The sequence below is a fragment of the Bombyx mandarina genome, chromosome A1 (genome assembly GCF_030267445.1).
Source record: "Bombyx mandarina strain Sakado chromosome A1, ASM3026744v2".
Taxonomy (NCBI): Eukaryota; Metazoa; Arthropoda; class Insecta; order Lepidoptera; family Bombycidae; genus Bombyx; species Bombyx mandarina.
In genome coordinates, this window is record NC_143234.1 from 3,434,937 (window position 1) to 3,461,562 (window position 26,626).

At 37.5% G+C, this 26,626-nt stretch overlaps 2 protein-coding genes and 1 long non-coding RNA gene across 4 annotated transcripts in view; 1 reads left to right on the forward strand and 2 right to left on the reverse strand.

The window, feature by feature from the left end:
* The first annotated feature begins 3,708 nt into the window (after nucleotides 1-3,708).
* LOC114239604 (uncharacterized) overlaps nucleotides 3,709-26,626 on the forward strand; it is a 58,053-nt gene continuing 35,135 nt past the window's right edge. Inside the window, exon 1 of the mRNA XM_089739789.1 lies at nucleotides 3,709-4,212. Coding sequence (XP_089595915.1) covers nucleotides 4,183-4,212 — 30 coding nt within the window. The 5' untranslated portion in view covers nucleotides 3,709-4,182. The remainder of the gene's footprint in view (nucleotides 4,213-26,626) is intronic.
* On the reverse strand, nucleotides 11,027-16,502 carry LOC149499469 (uncharacterized). Of its 2 annotated transcripts, none has more exons than XR_016325636.1 (2): nucleotides 16,397-16,502; nucleotides 11,027-11,203 (listed from the first exon to the last, which is right to left on the reverse strand). It is a non-coding gene; the product is annotated as an uncharacterized LOC149499469 (long non-coding RNA). The 2 variants fall into 2 exon arrangements; XR_016325637.1 differs by lacking the exon at nucleotides 16,397-16,502 and adding an exon at nucleotides 11,541-11,622.
* On the reverse strand, nucleotides 14,397-16,390 carry LOC149499470 (uncharacterized). The gene has a single exon (XM_089739411.1). The coding sequence runs from the start codon at nucleotides 16,352-16,354 to the stop codon at nucleotides 14,921-14,923; it is 1,434 nt and encodes a 477-aa protein (XP_089595537.1). The 5' UTR covers nucleotides 16,355-16,390; the 3' UTR covers nucleotides 14,397-14,920.

The following is a 26,626-nucleotide window of genomic DNA, read 5'->3' on the forward strand; positions in this document are numbered from 1 at the left end:
ATCAAAAGCATAAATGAGACTTGCTCCGAGCTATTTTATAAAAACAAGCATCTAAAGATAAATCTAAATACAACCGGAGAAATGAAGATGCTATAGGCGATGTGTTAAAATATTTGTTAGGGTTCACAATAAAGAGATCTGAGGAACACTTAAAGTTACAAAGACCCAGGGCAAAGCCCCAGAGAAATGGTTGTGGAGCCATTAGGGCCATATGCGACGTTGTGAGAATCGACCAGAATGTTGACAAAAATTGAGGAATTTCAACGCGTTGCGAATCGCAAGAGTACTAACTACTTCAAACGAAATATTCAAAACGCGTTTTAGTATAAATAATTCAATTCGCGTTGCGGTAAATCTGGCTAACAAAAATAAAACATCTGGTTTGACATTAGCATATAAATACGGAACCATCCGTAGGAATGGTATTCGCGTTCTAATTATAAAACGGCATGCGGATCTCTGAAAACAGAACGTGAACAGAGAGCAGTATTAGTTTAAAGTGCACCTTGCATTTGATATTCTTTTTATAAAGTCACCTCGATGAAAATCTGGATTTTTATCAAGAGAGATCACTTGTTTTAGTTCGTTTAGTTTTTACATTTTACGCCGGTCACCGTCCCCGTCGAACCCGTCGGGCTCGACGAGTAAATTAACCCATAGATACAGCAGCCCACTGAGTTTCTCGCCGGATCTTCTCAGTGGGTCGTGTTTCCGATCCGATTGTAGAGTCTGCGAAGCACTGCTCCTGCTAGAGCCAATGTTAGCAACACTCCCGGTTAGAGCCTGTGAGCTCACCTACACGTCAAGAAGTTAAATTGCCTTTCAAGGCTATCAGCATAGGTAGGGGAAAAAAAACATTTCGCGTTTCTATTCTGTTTTTTTTATGATTGAGTGATTACTGGTGACCCGGACGTCTTTCCAGTTTTCCACCAGTGTTCCACCAGGACAGGTGGGCGAGCAGTTTTCTTCTGTGTTACTTATGTGTGATTGAATTTTTAATTAGAATTATAAAATAATAGGTCTCTTACCTATGAAGTTGACGTTTTGCAATACTGGCCGACTGAAACGTAATTTATGTATGGCTGGCAATAAATTCTAAATTGAAATCAATTTTAATAACAGGAAAACCGTTTTCAAATTCAATCATTTGTTTATTGATTGGCGTGTTCATTGCGTTTGTATATTTTTCATCGATATTTATTTATTTATTACAAGGAGAACCAACAGCCAACTAACATAGTATAATAATATAACAAACAATATATACAAAGAGCCAATTAAAGGTCCTCCAATACCAATATAAACAAATTAAAACACTAGAGACACAAAGAAATAAAAAACAATCAGCAGAGAGGGCTGGTGGTCGTGGCGCCGACGACCGCCGGTCCGGCGTCCCGAGGGGGAGGGTGATGGGAGAGATGTGCTCCGCACTAAACGCTTCACTTTCCCCCCTTTGCCTCTTCATGAGTTCTGTCTCATGCGAGGTTTGGACGTTGGTTGTTGAGCAACAGGAGCTTTTAGTCAGTTCGACTCTGACATGTTCCGCCCGCTATCCCCAGTGGAGGGCGGAAGTCCGGCGATTTCCTCCTGACCAAAAAAAAAAAAAGCAAGAAACAACATGATAAAGAAATTATAGATAAAATATAATACGGAGTTCCGTCGCGGTGACAATGTCGCACAGGCACCGCTCACAGCATTAATGACATTTTGATCTAAAAATGGACCCCTTGGTCACTTAACATATACAACTAGTCAACAACGACAAATTAAAGGCAACAGTTGACAATAGTCAGTCTCGGTATATTTTATTACAGATTTTTTTTACCAAATGGAACCAGCATTACTGCAGATGCCTACTGTGAGGAACTGAACACAGTGATGGAGAAGCTCACTTATTCGGCCAGTTTTAGTTAATCGCTCATGTCTCTAAAAGAAGAGTTAGGACTGGAATTTTTGCGTGAGCCATCGTACTCACAAAACCGACTTCCATGTTTTAGACAGCTTGGACTACTTCCTACTGCCAGGGAAAAAAGCTAATACACAAAAGGTAGGTACAAAGTACTTCTGAAGAATTGTTGGCTCCCGTACTCCTGACTTCTTCGTGAAGGGCATTGAGAAATTACCGTTGCGCTGACGAAGATGCATCGATATTATGGGTACATATTTTGATTAATAGAAATATGTAAAAAAAGAAAAATCATTACTAACTCTCTATACGCCAGATACTAAACGGCAAATTTGTACTAAAGACCTTATATTAATGTATATAGCTTAGATGGGTGGACGAACTCAGGTCCCATTAATTTTTAAGTGATTCAAACACCGGCACAGACGCATCACTGATATGAATGCATCGGACTTTTTAATCCATAGGTGACGACTCCAAAATCATCTATATAATCATCTACTTAAAAAAAGAAAAAGAAAAAAGTACTTAAATTTAGAAACAAAAATAATTCACGAATGTTCTGCATTTAATGTCCCTCGATGTGCATGCCTGTGCTACGGTCATCCATACCTTGTTTACTAAATATCTCGAACAACGAAGAATCTGATTGAAACCATTAATCAAATCAAGACTGTACGGTAAGTCAATCTCGAACCACTAAATCAAAGAGACGGCTGAAACTTAGTCGTCTGTGGTTGAAGAACAAACGGAAAAATACCCACGGAGATGGTTTGAACTGAACACAATACATGGACGCACTTAAGAAATAAAATATTTATTATGTTTTCCACTTTTTTATTTATTGCTTAGATGAGTGGACGAGCTCACAGCCCACCTGGTGTTAAGTGGTTACTGGAGCTCATAGACATCTACAACGTAAATACGCCACCCACCCTGAGATAAATTCTAAGGTCTCAATATAGTTACAAGGACTGCCCCACCCTTCAAACCGAAACGCATTACTGCTTCACGGCTGAAATAGGCGGGGTGGTGGTACCTACCCGTGCGGACTCACAAGAGGTCCGACCACCAGTAAACTTACTAGTACAGTAAACTTACTAGTACGAGTAACTTGTGAAAATATTTACAAAACTGGAAAGAGTGTAGGAAATAAGGTTGTGTTATCTAAATCATTTAATTAATAAACACCTCAGATGAATATTTGGGACACGCTCTTCAATGATTTAACTTTGTATCCATGTTTAAAGGTTATGAATTTTTAAGCTTGTTTGTGATTTATTTTGTGGTGAATGTGTTTGTTGAAACTAAATTACATCTCAAATTATTACGATAATTCATAAGAACTTTTTTTAAAATAAAGTCTATAGAGGTCCATTCCAAAAATATATACCGAAGTGCTATATGTGGAAGTTAAATTTTTGTAAATATTTTGAACGTTTGTTTTAGTGAACAAACGATAAATTTTTCTTTAATATTCAAATGCTTACTAATTTAATAATTTGCTTTGAACGCCATTGTATGCTTTGCAAACTCATTTCATTTCCCTTGCACAGGCCCCGACGTGTCTGACATTTCCTACCCGAGCGCTCCATATTATCGATTGTATTAAAGCACGCTTATAAACCAGAGGAACGCGACCTCAGTTACCGGGAAAACCAACCCCCATTTGTATAAACACGTGTCAAACCAGAAGGGGAGGTAAAGATCAAGGTATATTGGACGTGTCCACGCAATTCGCACACAGAGAAAGTCGCCCCCGCGCAAGCGTATTGCGTTCCACCCCACCCAAGCTGTATTATTCCGAAGCCGGCAAATTCTTCTACACCCCGGTGGTGAGCTAAACGCAACAACTAGTCTAAAAATTGTGTCTTATCGAAAATTAAATAAATAAAAAAATAATTCGTGTACTGCTCGAATTGAGGGCTTCATGTGCGAATAAAATAAGAACATTATAAAGAGAAAGAAAGAAAAAAAAACAGAACAGTTATAGTCGATCGTTTGAATACGGAAAATGGCGGATCGTGATTAGAGACCGTCGTTTTTGGATATATCAAATCCAATTCTTCATGCAAATTCATGATTATTTCGTTTCCCGTGGAAAATGTTGGTGAGAACTTATTGCCGTGCTTAGGGCTCCCGTGTGTGCGTGCCGACCGGAAAATCGATACCGTGTAATGCCGACTGTCTAGGTCTAATTTAAACTGTCCCGGCTAACAGACTGTTGTTCATGTCAAAGAAAAAAGAGGAAGAGTAGCTTAGCTCCTTTCGAAGAGATGACGACGGAGAACGCGACGCCTGGCCAGGTAAGAGAGAAGATCACCCATATATTCCGGCTGTGAATTTCGCCGCAACGCGTCTCCAGCCGCTCGTGTCAAGGACATTGCCCCTCCAGAATTAGAAATTTAGTTACATAAGAAGCACGGATATTTTTTTTTGGGAATGAAAATTTAAATAGATGTTTTGTTAATGTAATTGCGGTTCGGTGAGTCATCCGAGAAGAGTAATGGTGTTTTGAAGGAATTTTATGTTGAGCTCTCGGCTTTGATGAAATACGAGAATGTATTTGTTTCGTTGCTTGTAGATAGATTTAGCATTAAATTTTTTAGTAGTTTTGTGTTAAGGTTCAATATCTGGCTTTTTTTTTTCCTACCTAAGCTGAGAGCCTTGAGAGGCCATATCAGCGTAACCTTAACTAGTAGGTGAGCTCACGGGACTCAAACCTGACGACGTTTCTAACACGAACCCTAGCAAGAGCCGTGCTTCGCAGAATCTACCACCGGATCGGAAACGCGACCCACTGAGAAGATCCGGCGAGGAACTCAGTGGGCTGTGTCTGAGGGATATCTGGCGCAGAGAAGCAGTTAAGTAATATACTGGAGACTTCGGCTTCATGTCTGGAACGGCGTTCATGTGATCCCTACGAGATTCGGCTACCGCTTAATTCCGTGTAGGCTGTGAGCTAGTGCATCCAATTGATCAATTTAAAAAAAAATATTTATCCAAAAAAAGAAGCCAATGGACAGCAGTGTGAGAGAAAAGAACTTCTACGAATGTTACAAGGCAGTTTTGAATTTCCGTCTTCCCTGCATCAACAGATTTTAAGATAAGATGTCTCGTCGTGTTGATGATAAGATAATTTAGCTCAAAAATAGATTTGAAAAACAAAATCAGAGATTAATGAATTTAAAGGCAATTATTGCAAAAAAATAGAACAATGTTACGACCTTATGATTCTGACGTCGAAATATTTCATGTTGAAGTCCATTTATTTTTCCATTGCGATAGGGCTAAAGCAATTCCTTCGTTAATGAGATTATGTTCGAGGTCTCGAACATTAAGCCATCTGGCCTTGACTCGACAGCTAAAAGGTTTCTTTGCCGCGCTGAGATTGAAAGCCCAAGTTATTAGCAAAGTTTAAACACGCTTAAGAAGTTTAAAATGAATGGATTCGAAGTTTAAATAATACGATGAACTTAACCCTACCCAAAATGATTTTCAAATAAATCCTTCGAAATTTGATTATGGGTTATTATGGATATGGCTTATTATTTAGGTTGAGAATTAAAACAAAAAAATTACATAATTCTTTATATACTGAACCAAAATTTAAATGCAATAAAAATGATTTTTTCCGATGCAGTCCCGTTTCTCTTCCTTCAAAGCCGAAACGATTCCTTCTAGAAGCGATTTTGTGAGAACATTAAAAATTAATGAATGATATCAGTTCCTACGACCTATTATTTTATACATATTATAATCTATATATATATATATATATAAATGAATTGGTGTTCGTTAGTCTCGCTAAAACTCGAGAACGACTGGACCGATTTGGCTAATTTTGATCTTGAATTATTTGTGGAAGTCCAGATAAGGTTTAAAAGGTAGATAAATATGAAATAGCTCGGAATTAGATAAAAATAACAATTTTGTTTTCCATTTGATGTGTCCCCTGTTGGATGGATTCCTTTGGTTTGTTTTTAACTTTATTTAATACAAAAGTTTAGATCTTTTATTTATCGATTGAGGCACTACGAAGTCTGCCGGGTCAGCTAGTACCATATAATTTTCATGATTTGACTAAGAATTTAACTAGAACCTAGTAGTAATTAGGATCATTAACCAATCGACCATTACGCAATATAACATAAATACCGCAGATATTAATACTTAAAGTGGGTCAGGCATCCGGGATGCTGGCAACAAAGCTATTTCCGTACGTATCGATTGAATAAATAAGCTATAACATATACAGCTCGGCAGTGCCACTGTTAGGGGACTTGCTAAATAAGTTTTTGCTAAATTTAGAGAGCGCTTCGGAAGTTTTCAGCTCGAATACTTTAGCTTCGTACGTTAATAAATAATGTGATTATTTAAGTAATGAGCAATAACGTGAGATTAAGCGAGATTTAAGTAACGTTGTAAATACGATAATAAAAAAAGTTGAAAAATGCGGCATAGTTTAAAAAAACTAACAAAATACGCTTTTATAGAAAATCCAACTAAAAAATATAAAATAAATTTTAATGAATTTGAATTAAAAATAGTGTAAGATAAAATGATTTTATTGTAAAAAAGCGTGGGGTGCTTTTCAGGATATTATTAAAATAACCCTTCTACTCATATCTGTTCATAAAATATTTATAGCTACTGATACCATGCACCCCACGCTTTTTTTTTTACAATAAAATCATTTTTTCTTACACTATTTTTAATTAAAATTTATTAAAATTAAAATAAAAGCGTATTTATTTTTGTTTTTTTAAACTACATATTATTAATTTATATTTTTTAGTTGAATTTCATATTTCTCAAAAAAAATTTTTTTTTTAAATATTGAATTGTCATCGGTCCTTAATAAGCATACAATATTCCGAGTTAATCCGACGTTTTGAAGGGGGTCAAAATCATGTTCAAAGATTCCGTTATATACATACATAAGTCTGAAGCTAATAAAAGCGTATTAATAATAGGTTTCAATTGCAGTCGCATAACTATTCCTGAAATATAATTCAACTGACTTATGAAGGATGGCAAGTGGTACAAGTTCACGCAGGGTCATTGCACCCTGTCATCGGTTTGATCGTTTCTGGCCTTACCGATAAGAATGCCAGGTGAACTCCTATCGATCGGAAATACGTACTCGACACGTCTTCCTCAACCATGATGAAGGCATAACATCGCGTAATATTTTTTTTTGTTTTTTGTTTTTATTGAGTAGTTGGGTGGACGAGCTCACAGCCCACCTGGTGTTAAGTGGTTACTGGAGCCCATAGATATCTACAACCTAAATGCGCCATCCACTTTGAGATATAAGTTCTAAGGTCTCAGTATAGTTATAACGGCTGCCCCACCCTTCAAACCGAAACGCATTACTGCTTCACGGCAGAAATAGGCAGGGCGGTGGTACCTACCCGTGCGGACTCACAAGAGGTCCAGTTAACACCAGGTGGGCTGTGAGCTCATCCACCCATCTAAGCAATAAAAATAAAAAAAATCATTATACACTAAGTAGATTGTAAACTCTTAACTTTACTAAACTGGTACTATAGAATTTTGGTATGAACGGCTGCTTTCCGGTGGAAAATGTAAGGAGTGGCTCTTGTGACCTTTTAACCATTATTTTGAAAGACAATTACAAACAGAAGCCACCAATTAGCAGTAAAAAAGCAATCGTCACACAAATTAAATTTGGCAATTTTTATTGGCACTATAGACAGTATAGCTTACGGCGCAGTCGATGGTGAGTTGACACCGTAGCCCATATGAGGATGAGAGCGCGGTATTGAATGACGACTCTAATTGTGTTCGTATAAGCGATAAGATAAGAAAAAAATCACGTCCCCAAGTTTTCTGATCCAGCGAAATACAATAAATTGAAATGACAAAATTATGATTTTGATGGGGTCGTCGCGACCCCTAACTGGGGTGCATAATAAACATGTTACTCCGTGACGTGCATTTCCATTGCATTTTATTTATGAACTAGCGGCCCGCTCCGGCTCCGCTCGGGTCTTTAACAAAAATTTCAACGATATTTGACGTTGTTTTATTTAAAAAAAATAAAAGGACACTTATTGCGGTATAATAGTTAGACATATGCTGTCGCGACACTTTTTGTAAATAATAATGTGTTCTACAAAGTCGTAGTACATTATTTTATTCTATCATCAATAGTTTTCGCAGGGCACGCGATGTAAAGAATATTTTAGGTAATTTTTTTACACCTTGGGTTACATTATTGAAGTTTTAGTAAGGATCCCTAATTTTTTCAAAATACATTATGGCCTATGTCACTCGGGAACAGTGTAGCTTCCAAACAGTTAAAGAATTTTTCAAATTGGTTCAGTAGTTTCGGAGCCTATTCAATACAAACAAACAAATCATTCCTCTTTTTAATATTAGTATAGATTGAATTGTGTTATGTTTTGTTTTTTAAACTATCACAACAGGTCAGAGAGGCTCAACTTAAATCTAACTTACCTATCCTTGACGTTGTCAAAAATTAAACTAAATTTATTACTAGCTTTCCGCTCTCCGCTTCGCCCAGCGTTCAGCAATCCTGCGTTCAGCATTGGAATAAATTATAGCTAAAATTATTTCCCAGGGTATATAGAATTATAATCTATCAGTGAAGACAGTGTCAGAACGCTTCCGATAAAATGATACCTTCATATCCATTCTGCATTGAGAAAGAGAGAGAGAGAGAGAGAGAGATTTCCCCATCTTCTTCAGTTGAACCGCTTTGTGCCGCAATTAAAAGCTACTTTACGATTTAATATCACGTTTATTATTTTTATTCTATTACACGCGAGATTAAACCGCAAAAGCAGTTACAATTGAACGTACTATATGTATGTAACTAAATGTAAGTACATATATTCTAAATTTCGAATTAGGTAATCTAAATCCCTACTAATATAATTATAAATGTAAGTTTGTTTTTTACGCTTTCACGCGAAAGCTACTCAACCGATCATCATGAAACTTTGTACACATATTCTTGGAGGTATTAGAAGTAACATAGGATACTTATTATTAAGTTTTTTTTTTCTTTTCTTTACGTAAAATTAAAAAATTGTTTGTCAAACAATCTCAAAATCTAGCTTCTTCAACGCCATCTACCGGTTCAGTAATGAAGTTCCAATCCTGAGTGCTGTAAATGAAGTCGCGGGTAAAATTTAGCGTTATGCCAAAGTAACTATTCCACGCGGACGAAGTCGCTGGCAAAAGCTAGTTATTAAATAATTTATATAAGTATGTATATACTTTTAACCCGGTTTTAATTGTCCGACCTATTAACTTGACCCGCACTAATTAGCTCGCGAAATGAACTCATAACGGGTGACATCGTGGGTGTGGTGCCGACGCCTAGTTGACTGGCATAATTTAATTATTATTTTAGTAGTCCAGTAGACAAGGGTTCGGGCGTGGATCTGACGTTAGTGACGTAGTTAAATGAGAATCGAAACCTTCAGAACTGTTGCGAAAACTTTTGATCATTTGCAGTAATAAGGCATTCTCAACAGTTCTCAACAGAACTATTTCTACAGATTTCTTTCAACTGGATATCTGAAGACATTTTGCCGAAAAAATAATTTTGGGAGCTATTCCAGCTACGCCCGGACGGGTAGGTAAACTCAAGGGCCCAACCAGAGGGAAATTGCTAACATTAGTTCTAGCAAGAGCAGTGCTTTGCAGAATCTACCACCGATTTGGGGTCGTGACCCACTGAAAGAACCCCGTGAAAGAGTGAGAAACTCAGTGGGCTATGACTAGTTCGGTCGTCGAACTCTCCCATCCCCTAACCCTCGACGAGATACGAACGAGATATGAACGTTCAATGTTATTGGTGGGCATTGAAAGGCGATGCTCTATCTTTTTCTCGCAAAACGAGTATTGGTTTGGTATTAGTATCTAACATGACGTCAATGTTGACGTCATCAACTCTAAGTGCTTATACCTTCTTTGTTTCCGTTTTCGTTATAGAATATACGATAGCGTCAGGTTTTGAAGCAAACTACAACAAATAATATGCCGATATACGGATTTACATCCTAAAGGCCAAGCGTACAATTTACTGTGTGAGTATTTGTATTTTTGTTTTGGATGGGTGAACGGGCTGACCTTGAGACATGAGGTTTCGGTCTCAATTAAATAAATTAACGACTGTCCCAACCCCACAAAATGGAATACACGATTGCTTTTATGTAGAAATAGGCAGGTTGATGCTACGAGTGGGAATCGGGCGTCGGGCAATGGTGAAGGGAGTCGTTTAGTGGGTAGATGTATTTATCATCATCGGTCATTGAATCTCACTTATTCCACGCAGTCTCTTAGACTTCGGAAACTCGTAGGTGGTTGGGGACCCCGGAAAAAAGGATGATACTACCTACTCTTGCTTAAAATATGCACTACCGTCTAGACAGAGACAGGAACAATAACCAGACAAGGAAGGGGCACGTGGTATTAGGCAGCATCATATATCGATTCATAAATGCTCACAAGACGCCTTCCGAATAATACCCGAGAAATCAGTAGGACCGTACGTAGCTACGGTTAATTTGGCATTGATGCTTTGAGTAGATTTTGATTCTGAAAAGGTATTGTCTAAAAGCTTAAAGCTCATTGGGTAGTACACAAAAGTACAATGAGCGCAATTAACGAGCTGGCGCACAAACAAAGCACCCGTCTGAAAGCTTCTAAGCTTTGTGCAATACCGAGCTTGACAAATGAGACCCTTGTCTGGGGAAGTTCTTGTTAAAGTTTACGTAGTGGAAAGTTTTGTTTTTCAAAGCTTTTTAACAGTTGAATGATTTGTGTTTCTAAGGCGGGCCGAGCTTTTCAACAAACTCATTAGTAAAGCAATTGTATCTAGTAATTTGTAATTAGTAAATCAAAGTTGTGTAACTTATTTGTGCTTATTATTTGTGCTGAAGTTCTATTTTCTACTAGAATTAATCATGGATCTTAAGACCCATTATTTAATATTTGATGGTGCTGATAGGATGCTAATTATGAAATAAAAACCTGCATACGTCTGAAGTAACAAATTAAGCTATTCCACTTTTTGCTTTATCATTACCCTGTATCGGCACGACTCAACTTTGAAGAAAATATCTATCTATCTATCTCTTAGGTTTATGGCGTTTCCTTTTAGATTTCGCCAATGTCAAGTGTATATAATACTCTGCTTTCTATAGCGGGCTTCGTGAACGAGCAAGGTCACAGATATTCACTAAGAATTAAGTGAGTAGCTAAGAATGTTTGATGACAGGATCTCTGTTGATTTACCTAAAACAAATAAGACGCACACAATATATATACAGGGGTTAGTTCGATAAAAGACAGACAAACTACAGCTTAATGTTATTTTGGTTAATGAATGAACTAAGAATATAAACGAAAGGAGAGTTGACAAGGGAAAGAAGAGATTTGAGATCAATGGGGCGAGGAATATCAGGAGGAAGGAGATCATAGAGGGAGGAAGATAGACGAGGACAACTGAAAAACATGTGATTTGGAGAGCCTTCGTCAAGACCACATTCGCAAATAGAACTATCCCTGATATGAAGTTTAGCCAGGTGGACGGGGGTACACGTATGGCCTAGCCTTAATCTACAGATCGTACTTGTAACGCGTTTATGTAAATCTTTGAAGTTGCAGAACCAAGGTCGGGGAGGAATAAAGCCTTGAATATCAGCGTAGTGTTTACCTTTATAAAAACTAGTCTTTTGCCAGCAAGAATTCCAAGAAGAAAGCAATCGTTGTTTAGCTATTGGGATTAAATCATTAGAATAAATTCTGTAATGATCCATACAGCCAGTTGTTGTGGCATCTTTGGCACAAAGATCTGCAGTTTCATTACCTAAAATGCCACTGTGGCCAGGCAACCAAGCAAGGACAACTTCAATGTTTTTAGAATGGCAGCTGAAAAGTAAATTTTTAATTTTAAGTATGTAAGGAAATTTAGATTTAGATTTAAATTGGTTAGCAACGATAGCCTGTAAACAACTCTTAGAATCAGTAAGAATAACAGATTTATTTAGTTTATGGGACTCAATGAATGATAGTGCTTCCAGAATAGCTATGGACTCACCAGAGAAGACTGAAGCTTGAGGGGGGCATTTAAAATTGAGAATCATATTGTATTTGGGAATCCAGACAGCGGAGCCAACACAACCCTGGTCTGACAACTTAGAAGCATCAGTGTAAATGATGAGCCAATCGGGCCAATGCTTGGCAATGTATCTATTTAACTGGAAATTTGCAGAATTACATTTTTTTTCTATGCCGAGATCTAAAAGAACTTGAGGCTGAAAGATAAGAGCCTTAAAAGAGATGTCGAAAAGAGGAAATTTTTGATACTGAAATACAGGACAAGGAAGGCGGAGATAGCTGACAAAACTATTGAAAAGGCAGGGATAATCCTTGTGGTACCAATATTTATTAGAAGAGATAAAATCAGAAAGGATATGAAGTTTAGAGATAAGAGGATGATAAGGGGATTGAATGACTTTAGAAAGGAACCGGTCAGATAAGTATTGTCTTCTAAGGAATAAGGGAGCATCGCCGCATTCTACCTGAAGAGCATTAATAGGTGACGATTTCATAGCTCCACAGATTAATCTCAGACATTTAGATTGAAGTTTGTCAAGGGAACTCATAGCAGATTTGTTACAAGGTTCCAGAAGGAAAGTGCCATAGTCTAAGTGACTACGTACTAAGGCGTTATACATAAGTTTTTGAGTATAGGAGTGACAGCCCCACCAGACACCAGATAAGGAACGCAAAATGTTAATATTTTTTTCACATTTTTTAACAATATGATTAATATGATGGACACCAGTTAATCTAGAATCTAATACAACACCAAGAAATTTCACATTGTCTACAACCGAAAAATTATGTTGATCATAAGATATTGAAACGTTAGGACAAGATCTGGACCGAGAGAAAACAACCACTTTGCTTTTAGGAATAGATAGGGACAGACCGTGGTCTGAGAGCCAGTCTTGGAGATAGCCTATACCTGAATTTAGGCGAGAAGAGGCCTCATCAATATTCTTAGAAGAAACATAGAGTGCGAGATCATCAGCATATTGTAGAACTTGACAAAAGGAATTAACCGAAAGCTCTAAATCGTACGTATAAATACTGTAAAGTAACGGGCTGAGGACTGACCCTTGGGGGAGCCCCTTCCACAGCTGTCTGGGAGAGGAAGAATAATTTGGAGCACGAATATATACGAATCTAGGAGACAGGAGATTAAAAATTATGTTTACAATCTTCACAGGAATACTCAGCTGGAGCATTTTCTGCCTGAGCACTGGAAGAAGAACATTGTCATACGCAGATGATATGTCCAGAAAAACACCTACTAAAGACTCATTTTTAGAGAAGGAAATACGAACGTCTGTTAGAAATATGCTTAAACTATCCATAGTACTAAAACCTTTTCGGAATCCAAACTGAGATTTAGCTAATATGTTTCTATTTTCCACAATCCATTCCAAACGATTCTTGATTAAATGTTCCAATATCTTAGCCATTGTACAGGACAAAGCGATTGGCCGATAGCTAGAAGGGTCAGAGCTGGGCTTTCCAAGTTTTAAAATAGGGATGATAATCTGAGTCCTCCATTCGTCAGGTGGAGTTCCAGATAAAAAGATATTATTAAGAATGGAAAGGAATACCCGTTTTACAGAGTTACTGCTTTTGGAAATAAAAGAGTATGGAATCCCGTCAATTCCTGGGGATGAATCACTTAAACCCTCCAAGACAGCTGAAAGTTCCTCCCAAGAAAAAGGAGACTCAAAATCATCAGTAGAATTAGAGGAAAAAGCGGAGGGAAAGGTTTCTTCCAAGCAAGGTACAGAGGGAGGAGCTAACCTACAAGAAAAATGTTCAATCCAGTCAGAAGGATCGTTAGATGAGATGACAAGAGCAGGAACAGAGCAGCGATATCGTCTCATATTCTTCCAGACTTTAGAAGGGGGAGTAATAGGAGAAAGCTCCTCGCAAAAACGCAACCAACCAAATCTTTTCTTTTCTGATAAAAGCCTTACAGTCTTGGCAGCAATTCTCTGGTAAGAGATGAAATTTTCCGAGCTCATCGCAACCGAATAAGCATTCTCTGCCTCTGATCTGCTCTGGCAAGCTTGAGTGCACTCCGAATCCCACCACGGAGGAGAAGGGATTTTACATCTAACAGTGTTTTTGAGAGGTATAGAATTAGCAGCAGAAGAAAGAAGAGCGTTTCTGAAAATTAGGTAAGAAGAAAGGACATTGACAGGGTTAATCAAAGGAATATTCATTATCTCTTGATCTAAATGAGGTCTGAATTGAGACCAATCAGCTCTGTGAATATTAAATTTTAAGAGAGGTGGAAGGGAAGCAGTAGGAATAGAATGAAGGGAATCAGGAATTGACAGAATGATAGTAAAGTGATCACTGCCGTGAGTGGAAGAAAGGACAGACCAGGAGAGGCTAGAAGCTAAGGAAGGAGAAGTTAAGGAAAGGTCCACAGCAGTCTTTGGATTCTGAGATGGAGGAACTCTGCGAGTAGGGGACCCGTCATTCAGTAAACACAAATCTAGTTCATCACAGAGATCAAGAAAAGGAAAAGAAATAGAATCACAGTAATAACAACCCCAAGATGTATGGTGAATATTAAAATCACCAAGAATAAGGATAGGTGGAGGAAGACTTGTAATAATAGTTTTTAATTCAGAGAGAATAGCTAAGTTAGGTTCAGGGATGTAGATGGAGAGGAAAGAAATATTATTAGCTCTAACAGCAACAGCAAAAATGCTATTACTGTGGGAAGGAAGGGAGAGTTGTTTAAATATCACATTTCTGGATACTAAAATAGCAGAGCCAGCATAACCATCTGATCTATCGTCCCGGAGACATGAGAAACCCGGGATCCTAAAGTTGGATCCAGGCTTAAGCCATGTCTCCTGGACAGCAAAGATAGAAGGTTTGTATTTGTTAATAAGAGTGATGATATCATTCTTCTTGTGACGAATGCTGTGACAATTCCATTGTAGGAATTTGGGCATTTTTAATAATTTTATTAAGCTCAGTAAGTTTAGACATGACATTGTTCGGTAGTTCAAAGTCCCCAAAACGGGAAAATATATTCAAAATTGTAGACAGTAAGAGTTCCAGGAGATTGTCATTGGGAGATACATCATCTGAAGGATAGGCACTCCCATTAGGGAGACTAGAAGGGGGAGTAATAACGATTGCTTGATGAGCTTGCCTATCATAACCTGGACTGGATGCCGGAGCTGGAGGGGATTTTTGTGTACAGTAAGTGCGACGGTACGAGACTGAATTGGATATGGCTTGGGTGTGTGGAGAAGGTTGGGTTAGGGTTTGGGAAGATTGAGTGGGAAAAAGGGGGGGAGGCGTACGAGAAATGTCTGCAAAAGATCTTCTAACTTGTGGGAACCTGATTGCTGCTTCGTTGTATGAAATGTTCTCTTGTGACATCACCAGTTTGATAGATTTCTGTCTAGAATATTCAGGGCAAGATGTATCTATGGCTTTATGGTTACCAGAGCAAAACAAACAGGTAGGTATCGGAGATAAACTATTACATTCAATGCCAGAGTGAGATTTCGCACAGATAAAACAACGCGCATTTGACCGGCATTGCGTAGCAACATGTCCAAATCTGCAGCAATTATTACATTGAATAGTTGGTAAAATATATGTCTGAACTGGGAGGGAATTGAAAAAGCAGTAAACCCTATCAGGAAGCTTTTGGCCAATAAATGTAAGGACAACTGTCGGAGTAGGAGTCCAAATAGGAGTGTTGTTTTCAAATGATTTTTTATTGAGTCGTCGGGCTCTGATGACACGTCCAAAACCATCAGGAACTTCAATGGAAGAAACTAATTCTTCTAAGGTCCACTCTACGGGAACGCCTCTTACAATACCCATGCGAGTCACATTATAAGAAGGTATAACGGCATTGTATTTGGCTGCGGCAAGACCTGGGTGATCTAGGAAGGAATTTGCGGCAACAGCAGTTTTAAATTGGACTGAGACTCGGTTTCGGCCGATACGTTTAACACCATCTTTAGCAACGTCCTTGATATTGTTGTGATGTAAAAAGTGACCGAACTTAATTGGGCGAAGCGAAGAACTAGACGAAATCTCACAATCTTTACTTACGTGGATTAAAAAGGGAGCAACATCCTGATCCAAATACCGTTTTCTGTTGCCCTCAAACTCTGGTAGAGTGTATACAGACTGAACAGATCCGATAACTTGCGCGACTGTATTTTTTTTTTGAGGTAAAGAATAATCAGAATTTGGGGGAGTTTGTCTTTTTCTTGAAGGATGTAGTGACTCCGTGTCCATTGGGATTGGAGAGTTAGATGGGTCAAGGATATAACCTCCCCCGGGATCGGGGGGGTCGACGCCGTTCATAATTACACTATTTACACTAAACTACTATATTATAATACTTACAAATAAGACAACACACTTATATAAACACAAAACTAATAATTAGTTAATCAACAAGGAATGGAACCCAATAAAACACCCGAGAATTATATAAATAACCAAAAAACTTGCTTCGATCACTCAACCATTTCTCAGACTCCTTGGTGAAAAAAATCTTGAAGAAAATATAGAAACAGGAGTATAAAGCGACCAAAATTTAAAGGGGCTTATTTTAAATCCAATTACTGGGCATTGCGAACGTGTTTCCTTCGTTTTGAGCCATATTTAATTAATTGTACTTGTGCTTTGTAAATTTTGTATGATAATTTGAAAATATATACCGCAGTACCGGAGTCCGCACGGGTAGGTATCACCGCCCCGCCTATTTCCGCCGTGAAGCAGTAATGCGTTTCGGTTCGAAGGGTGGGGCAGCCGTTGTAACTATACTGAGACCTTAGAACTTATATCTCGATGTGGGTGGCGCATTTACGTTGTAGATGTCTATGGGCTCCAGTAACCACTTAACACCAGGTGGGCTGTGAGCTCGTCCGCCCATCTAAACAATAAAAAAAAAAAAAATGTGCAAAAAGCAAGCTCTTTCTTGGTGAAACAATTCTGAATCTATTGTAAGGCGATGATGTTTTAAAATCGTTTTTGAAGGTATTATTATTTGGATATGTGTATATTTTTTTAATTTGAGTTTCTTACTTTGGTTGTCATGCGATCAATATATTGTCGTCCTATTAAAATATGGACTACAGAATTTACATCGTGATTTAATCACCGCTACTACGTAAGTAAAAGTAAGTTTGGAAAAACATAATAATGCATCACATAAAAACACATAAGATTAACAATTCATATCAAACTATTAAACCGAGTTCTTAAGGCGTTGCCGTTTGTGTAAACATTAACATGAGATACAGCAGCAATAAATCGGTCAATAAGATTACGAGCAATTTCTTGGTAATGAAATGAGCCATAGCCACCCGCGGCTCGATGCCTTGTCACCGGAAATTGCATCTATAATGATAGGGAGGTAAGTATCAAATTTGATTAAATGTTGTCAGTCATTCAGCGCTTAGTTGCAGACTTCGTTCTTCAGTTTTAGTTCTATTGTGGGCTCTATGTAAGTTTGAATTGGATTACTCTTGTCTACATTTTCGGGGTAAGAACTAGCCTTGCTAGATTCAATAATTGGATTATCCAGTAATCGAATTCTCTTCACAAAGCATTTACCTGCAGCATGGTAACAGTAGACAATTAAAAAAAATTGCTTAGACGGGTTGACGAGCTCACACCTGGTGTTAAGTGGTTACTGGAGCCCATAGACATCTACAACGTAACTTCTCCACCCACCTTGAGATATAAGTTCTAAGGTTATATATAAGTTCCAAGGGTCTAAAGTTCAGTATAATTACTCAGTTTAGTTGGCAGAAGGGCGAAAATAATAATAATATTTAACAAATAAATAATATTCAGCTAACGTTGTTTACAGATTTTCAAGTCAGCAATATATTGTGCGTTGATGATATTAAATCGTAACAAAAGGCTAACTAACTCACTTTTGTGGGTATAAATTTTCGTCTTAGCTTCTGTACATTAATATCCCAAGGAATAAACAGTACTTACGAATGTAGGATCTTTCTTACTTAAACAATGTCCAACGAAATCTTTATTAAAGAAAAAAATAGACAAAAACTCTGATATTCCTTAGCATTTTGTTTTTGATATTCCGTTTGGTCAGTAAAATTACTTACCAAGTATAGTCATCATTATCCTGCCCTTCTCCCAGTCACCTGGGGTCGGCGCAACATGTTTTCTCCTTCCATACTCTTCTATCATATACTACCGCTCACTCCCCACTTACCCATATCGTCTTTCACGCAATCCATCCATTTCTTCTTAGGTCTACCTCTTCCTCTATATCCTTCCACATTCATAGTTAGCATTCTCTTACCAACCTCATTTTCATTTCGTCTCAACACATGTCCATACCATCTCAAACGCGCACGTTTCAGCTTCTCTGTCACAGGTGCTACTTTCAGACTTCCTCTAACATGTTCATCCCGTATTCTATCCATTCTCGTTACTCCAGACATCCATGGCAACATTCGCATATCTGCTGCATGCAATCGCCTTTCCAAGTACAGTATTTTGTTTATTAAAATGCATGGTTTATGGGAGTATTGTGTCTGTACGGATGTCTGCCATGAAGCGTTTGTTTGAAGAGGGGTGAAACTATGAAGTACCTATATATAACTATAAATTAGGGGGTGTCGGTATTGCCGTTTTATCAGACTATAGTAACCACTTTACATCACACACGTGTGATGATCTACTTTATTTTGATATTACTACAGCACAAGTAACTTTAACCTCATGGAAATGGACTCCTCCTTGCGTCGATCGATCCTCAATCGTGGTCGTGGCCAGAAACACCCACATTTCTCACATTGTGGGGTCCCGCGTCTTTTCCGAGACTATTTACTGGTGGTAGGACCTCTTGTGAGTTCACACGGGTAGGTACCACCACCCTGCCTATTTCTGCCCTGAATCAGTAATGCGTTTCGGTTTGAAGGGTGAGGTAGCCGTTGTAACTATACTGAGACCTTAGAACTTATATGTCAAGGTGGGTGGCGCATTTACGTTGTAGATGTTTATGGACTCCAGTAATCATTTAACATCAGGTGGGCTGTGAGCTCGTCCACCCATTTAAGCAATAAAAAAAAAGTTTTTTCATACTTATTTAACTGTGTTTGATGTATGATTCTCTACGAGTATTACTTTACGACTGTTCTTTATATTTCAATTGGAACGCACTATTGCTTCACTGCGGATATTAGAACTTAAATTTTCGTCAATATTTCCTATAACACTATGTTCGCTGATAGAAAATGCGGAACATAATCTGCGTAGACTAGCCTCCCCTCCAAACCAGATCTTGATCCTCTCAGATGCGTCTAGACGTCTAGACGTTATTGCTCATCTAATACCTTGGGGCATTTCATTTATTTCAGTCTGAATATTATGATGATTGAAGTTCCTATTAAACGGAGTCATGACCCAGAGCTGTCACGCATATCTTATAAATCTTTTGTAGACCTTTCTATTATTTGCACATCATTTTCGGTGCAAAGTGGGCACGATAGTAAAATGGTCAAGTGGTCCATAAGTTACCGGTATTTAAGATTGAAATCTTTTTTTTCGTTCACACCTCCTCTATTTAATTAAGTCAAAAATTATACAATTGGTAGGAACGTCCGTGAAAATACCACTTAAATATAAGACTAGATCACATACATGAGGGCTTACGCATATAATATCCTGAGGCTTTGAAGAGGTTTTTTATTGTCTCCCCGCCTCTTACTCCTCATCTTCAAACATAGCTAGCTCCCTTTGGCATACCACTTCTACTAATAGAGATGTACTACTAGAAACTGAATTGGGCTATTGTCGCAAATACGTAATAGTCGAACAAATGAGTATCGTTAAGACTAGCCATTGTCTTATCTAATCTCTAACGCCCCTAAAAAATACCAAAATGCAAAGGTGTGCTTCTAATCCTGCAGCTTGTATACTCATCTTTTTTTTTACATACATAGTTACAACGGCTGCCCTACCCTTCAATCCGCAACGCGTTACTGCTTCACAGCAGAAATAGGCGGGGTGATGGTACCTACCCATGCGAACTCACAAGAGATCCTACCACCAGTAATTATGCAAATTATAATTTTGCTGGTTTGATTTTTATTACACGATGCTATTCCTTCACCGTGGAAGTCAATCCTGAACATTTGTTAAGTACGTATTTCATTAGAAAAATTGGTACCCGCCTGCGGGATTCGAACACCGGTGCATCGCTAGATACAAATGCAGCGGACGTCTTATCCTTTAGGCCACGACGACTTCAAAACGTTCATCGACGGTAATGATAAAACAAAACAGTTAACGTAAATGATAACCTTAATTTATATGTACGTACTGACTATATTTGCTTGGCACAATTTGAATAAGCCGCGCATGCAACTGTTCAAAATGAAGGGTTCAGAATGCTGCCACTAATCTTATCGAAGCCAGTTACCTCGTTCCGAAATCGGTATAGTCACAAAGCAGGGCACGCGAGCAATTATTTTACACCCTACCGCGAGGGTTGGGGTGGCGACCCCTATCTGGATTGCGGCTCTGTTGTGAAGATTTGTGTGCACATTTATTTCGGACATACCGTTTGCATAGAGTGAATTACATATATGGACGTAGCCACGGCATTTATAGACGAAACTATGTAAATGACGTCATATATTTTGAGATATTACGATTTCTCAGTTGCAAAACGTAAAATACTGTATTTTCAGATTAGCAGCGAAATACCTTTGGGGCTGAAACAGGCGTAACGTTGCACTTTGGGTTCACAGAGCGCATTACCACTAGATTTTTATATTTCTTAGATGTGCGGACGAGCTCACAGCCCACCTGGTGTTAAGTGATAACTAGAGCCCATAGACATCTATAACGTAAATGCAACCGCCCAACTTGAGATGTCAGTTTTAAGGTCTCAGTATAGTTACAACGGCTGCCCCACCCTTCAAACCGAAACGCATTACTGTTTCACGGCAGAAATAGGCAGGGCGGTGGTACCTACCCGTGTGAACTCTAACGGACTAAATTTAGGAAGTAGGAAGACGAATAATTAGGAACTAAGATTTGGTGAAGATATTTTGATGATGAAATAGCTGAAATGGGTCTTAGCAATACCATTACCATCAGTTATGTTTGTAAGTATTTATGCACCTACATACTACATACATATAACTCTATTGCAGCTACTTATGCTACAAACAAACAAACCTTAATTTTTATAGCTGATGATTCCAATTTATGGTATACTGCAAACCACAAAAACAAGTGGCTTAATTGTGTATTTCGCATACAATAATTCTGCTCAATGCTTCATTATGGTCGAATAAAACTAATTATTTATCGGGTTAAATGACTTATAATATAATGCAATACGCTTAACCTGACTAACTATTTATTTTTTACTAAAGAATAATACATATTATTCAGTCAGCTCTTATTAACCGACTTCAAAAAAGGAGCAGGTTCTCAATTCGACTATATGTTTTTTTTTATGTTACCTCATAGCTTTTGACTGGGTGAATCGATTTTGATGATTCTTTTTTTATTAGAAAGCTGACGCTTCCCGATATGGTCCCATTTCAACTTAGTCCAGTGTTGATAATGAGAAAACCATATAAGTCTTAAATTTGCATTAAGTACGTGCGCGACAAATAGATAAATCACTCAAGAACTCAATATCACGCTAACCAATTTCGATGATTATTGTTTTTAGTGCATATTATTAATACGTTTTTTTTCTATTTGAATCCGGTTTTTGTTATACCATGTCTATTTACAATTATTACGTATATTGATGACAATTCTTTATTATTTATTATCACATACGTACTTCAATTGTTTGACCACCACAAACACGAAATTCTGTTTGTATATATAATCCCCTATTACTAACTCGCAAATTTGTTATATTTTTCTGTAACATCAATATATTGATCCAAAAAGCTTTCGGGGGTGCAACTTTCGTCCCACGATAAGTGCGTTTTCACCCTCTTTCGAATTTCGCATGAACAACTGCTGACAAATAGTTGTAAAATATTTATACGACGTATACAAATGGATTATAAGTATTTGGGGTGGTTTTAGTTTTATTTTAATGACTTACTAAGAATTATAGATAGTCTGCATGCTCGAACGAAAGACAAGAATTCCTTAGGAGTTCTGTGTAAGCATTTATCTTCTACTAGCGACCCGCCCTCGCTTCGCTTCGAAAACTGTAATTTATTATTGATTTCTCCACTAATTAATGGATGTTATTATACATATAAACCTTCCTCTTCAATCACTCTATCTATTTAAAAAAACCGCATCAAAATCCGTTGCGTAGGTTTAAAGATTTAAGCATACATAGGGACAAACAGATATAGGGACAGAAAAAGCGACTTTGTTTTATACTATGCAGTGAAGACTGATTAACTAAGAGGTAATGATTTTTTACCTTAAATAGACGACTGCTTCGCTCAAATGTTGGCGACAAATAAAACTTCAACAAGAGCTTATTAACAAGAATTTTGTTAGTCCTAGGTAAGTTTAAAAGAGTAGAGATCTAGTTCAGCAGTGGATAGTGGACAGACTGAGATGATGAAATCAAAAGACAACCACATGGTCCGTTTGTTTTTGATTTTACATTGTCGATATTTTAAATGCTGCGCTTTTACTGCATGAACATTTTCTACCACATAGAGCACATAGAGAGCACCTTACATTTGAAGTGGCTTAATTAGATATTTTTTTTATTGCTTTGTTGGGTGGGCGAGCTCACAGCCCACCTGGTTACTGGAGCCCATAGACATTTATCACATAAATGCGCCACCCACCTTGAGATGTAAGTTCTAAGGTCTCAAGTATAGTCACAACGGCTGCCCCACCTTTCAAACCGAAACGCATTACTGCTTCACGGCAGGAATAGGCAGGACGGTGGTACCTACCCGCGCGGACTCACAAGAGGTTCTACCACCAGTAATAAAGTATATAGAAACCAGAATATAAATAACCAGATATAAACACCAGAAATATAAAGAAAATGAGTTTTATACTTTGAGCGAATTATAAACATGTATACTAATCAGTTTATAAAATTGAACAGTCTCTTTTTGTTCAGAAAACGACAAACATATTCTTTCCATCTCTTTTAGATCAAGTGCACATGTCAAGTGCAATTGTACTTTTTTGTTTTTAATGTATCGCACTGTTTATTTGTTTTTTGGTGTACAATAAAGAATACTCTCTCTCTCTCTCTCTCTCTCTCTCTCTTAACGCAGCGGTCGGGGAACCGGGGTCCTCCTCCTCCTCCTTGCGTCGATAATCCTCAGTGCTGAGGGTCGTGGCCTCCTCTAATAACTTTCTCCTGCATCATCTTGCGCCATTCCTGCCTGTCCGCGGTTGTGTGGATAGCAACGTGGACTGAGGTGGAGCGTATTTGGTCCGACCAGCGTATTGGATTTCTGTCTCTGTGCCTTCTCCCGCATACCTTGCCTGTCATCAGCAGCTTCTCCAGATTGTCACCTCTCTTATGTCTCGATATGTCCAAAGAACTCGAAACTCCAAATGGGGTAAAATGAAATTTTGGGGGTAAAAATGAAACTTTTGTCAGTAAAAAGTATATATTGAAGTGAAGCTTCTTTAGAATCGTTGTGATTTCAAACTCGACAAACAAACATATAAATGTATATAGGATTCAGCCGACGAGAGAATGAGAATTTTTTTCCTCACTGTATATTACATATATTACTGTTATTACCGTTATGTATTACTAGGTAATTACATTGATGTATGATAAATGATGTTTAAATTAAATTTTTTGTTATTGTTTTCTTTTCAAAATTATCATGGGGGCTATACATGGGCTGTAATATGAAAGATGCTAAAAAGAAGCGATATCGTTTTTTTTGTTCTTCACCATGGGCTAATATCAACTTACACAAAAATATTTTGGGGTAATAATTAAAAAAGTTCCCCGACCGCTGCCTTAACGTATTAAAATCGAAAAACTAAAAAAATTAATACAATTCAATTCAATTTCAATTATATTTTTGGCGTTTACCAAAAAAACAAGAATTATGAATTAAGAAATTCTAAAGGTGTGATACAGTGAAAATAATTTAATGACATTTTAAATAGTTGAAAATTTGTTAATTGTAGTGCTATTTACGTAGGAATAAGTAGTATCCGAGATCATTTCACAGCTCTACGAGGGTTCATTATTATGAAGGGCTTTTAGCCCTGCACAGAGCTCGATAGCTCCTGTTATAAGAAGGGGTGTTTGAGTAGCGTTTGATAACCGAGTCGTCCTGTTAGGGATACGGTATATTCCAAATCTCTATGTTTCATATGCATATCGACGCTTGAAAGGCAAACGTGACTAAGCGACAATGCATGAACTTTATAGTAGACTAATTTAAAGTGAAATACCTGAAAACAATTTTTATTTTTTTTATTTTTTTTATTGCCTTTGTAGGCAGTCGAGCATACGGCCCACCTGATGATGAGTGGTTACCGTCGCCCATGGACTTCAGCAATGCCAGGGGCAGAGCCAAGCCGCAGCCTACCGCTCGTTATTTTAACGAATCTAGCTGTAGTAGGATCTAGCTAGTAGCTGTAGGATTGAAATGATTTTAATAGACCTAGAAATATATTTTTTTTGCGCATCGAATATGGTTATTGCCTATCATTTATGTACAAAGCAGTTATTGTCGCTTAGTCACGTTTGCCTTTCAATTATTGCCTATATATTATATAGACAAATAAATTTAGTTGCCAGTGACTTTATTTACCATACGATTTTCTTTAGGGATTGAGAAAGTGATGTTTGAATTTAACTATACTATATACGAGTACATATGAATGTAACTTTTTTGAGACCTTAGAACTCATATCTCAAGGTGGGTGGCGGCGTTTACGCTGTAGATGTCTATGGGCTCCGCTAACCACTCAACACCAAGTGGGCCGTGAGCTCTTCCACTCATCTATGCAATAAAAATAAAATAAAACATTTAGTGCTTTTTATTGTTATTTAAAAATTAATTTCTGTTTAGCAATACACATGTCCTCTTATATATTCATTAGCAGTTAAAAGTGGAGTAATAAAAATGTGAATCCACTTCTAAGAAGAAAAAAAATAGGGCGGCATTTTCTCCCGTGAACTCAATATAGCTCCTGAAATATGTATGAGGATTTGAGGGCCACAAAAGAGTATTGAATCGAAGAGCGTGAGGAGGAAACTTAAGCATCCTATATAATATTTATAATTCAGTAATCAAATTTATAGTTTTCAGATTTCAAATAGATACTTTAAATATTATGATGTATATAATAATACAATAAGTCTATTTGATATCCAGTAGTCTAGGTAATGACAAATTAAATTATGTGTTACTCTATAAAAAAAAGGATTTATTCCGAAATAAAATACTAATCTATACTTATATATAAATCTACAGTGGTTTTTACGGATGTTCCGTTATAACTACTGAACCATGCATCCGATTGACTTGAAACTTGGTATCCATGTATAAAATACCTGTACTTAATGGATAAGCTAATATTTATATGAGTGTTGGACTCCCTAATAATAATGACAATAAATAAGAATGTTAATTTTAAATGCCCAGCGAAGCGGGCGAGTACGGCTAGTTGAGTAATAAAATTTTGTCAATCTTCTATAGCTGACATCACCTATTGACTTAGCCAAGTCAACACACAATAATATTTGAAAAGCGTTCCATAATTACAAAATAAACGAATCCTAGACACTATTTCTAGGTATTTCTTTACATGCATATTTAGAGATATACAAAAGGCAGCGGTTTGATTCGATAGGTCTTGTGCTCGTCTACCTTAACTGGCAATACATACGATATATATAAAATACATTTTAATTACAATGCATTTATTTCACTTACGTAAAGACACGTTCACAGAACACGTTAAAAAAAGATCGAATGCTTTCAATTATTTTATTAAGGTATTTTCTGGTATATTAACCTCAAATGAATACCATAGCTCTAAGATTAAGAGTATGCAGAGGAATTATTATGAGATTTGGATAATACGAGGGAGAAATTGTTTTTAGAAAAGCACTTTTCGTTTTGTTTATACCATTGTTAATACCATTGATGAAATATTTCTTATATCTGGGATAATGTATACATATATCCAAACCAGTGAACCCAGTCTTCGGCTCTCCTCATCCAACTATTACCGGTCATAGTTCGGAGGTTATCGCACCACCTAGCCAGGGGGCGTACCACGCTACGATGGTGTGGGTTGGGAGAGACCTATGTCCAACAGTCGATGGCTGTGGGATGATGATGATATAATTATGTATATACCTAGATATAATCGAATGAAAATTTCGCCGTTTCTCTTGTAAAATGAAAGTAAGTTAGATAGTTTGTGGAGCAAATAAAAGACCTATAAAAATATTATCGGCTGAGAAATATCCATCTGGTCATAAGAACCTAACGCATGTTCACGTAAATACGTTCTTAACACGTGCTCAGAAACAGCTTCCACGATGAATGAATATTAGCCATATAGATTACCTGTTCCTGCCGTGAAGCAGTAATGCGCTTTGAGCTCATTTAACTATCAAAGCAATACTTCTTTTTAATTAAT

Excerpts from the sequence above, each read along its gene's own strand:
- LOC149499470 (XM_089739411.1), bottom strand. The coding sequence starts at position 16,354 with ATGAACGGCGTCGACCCCCCCGATCCCGGGGGAGGTTATATCCTTGAC.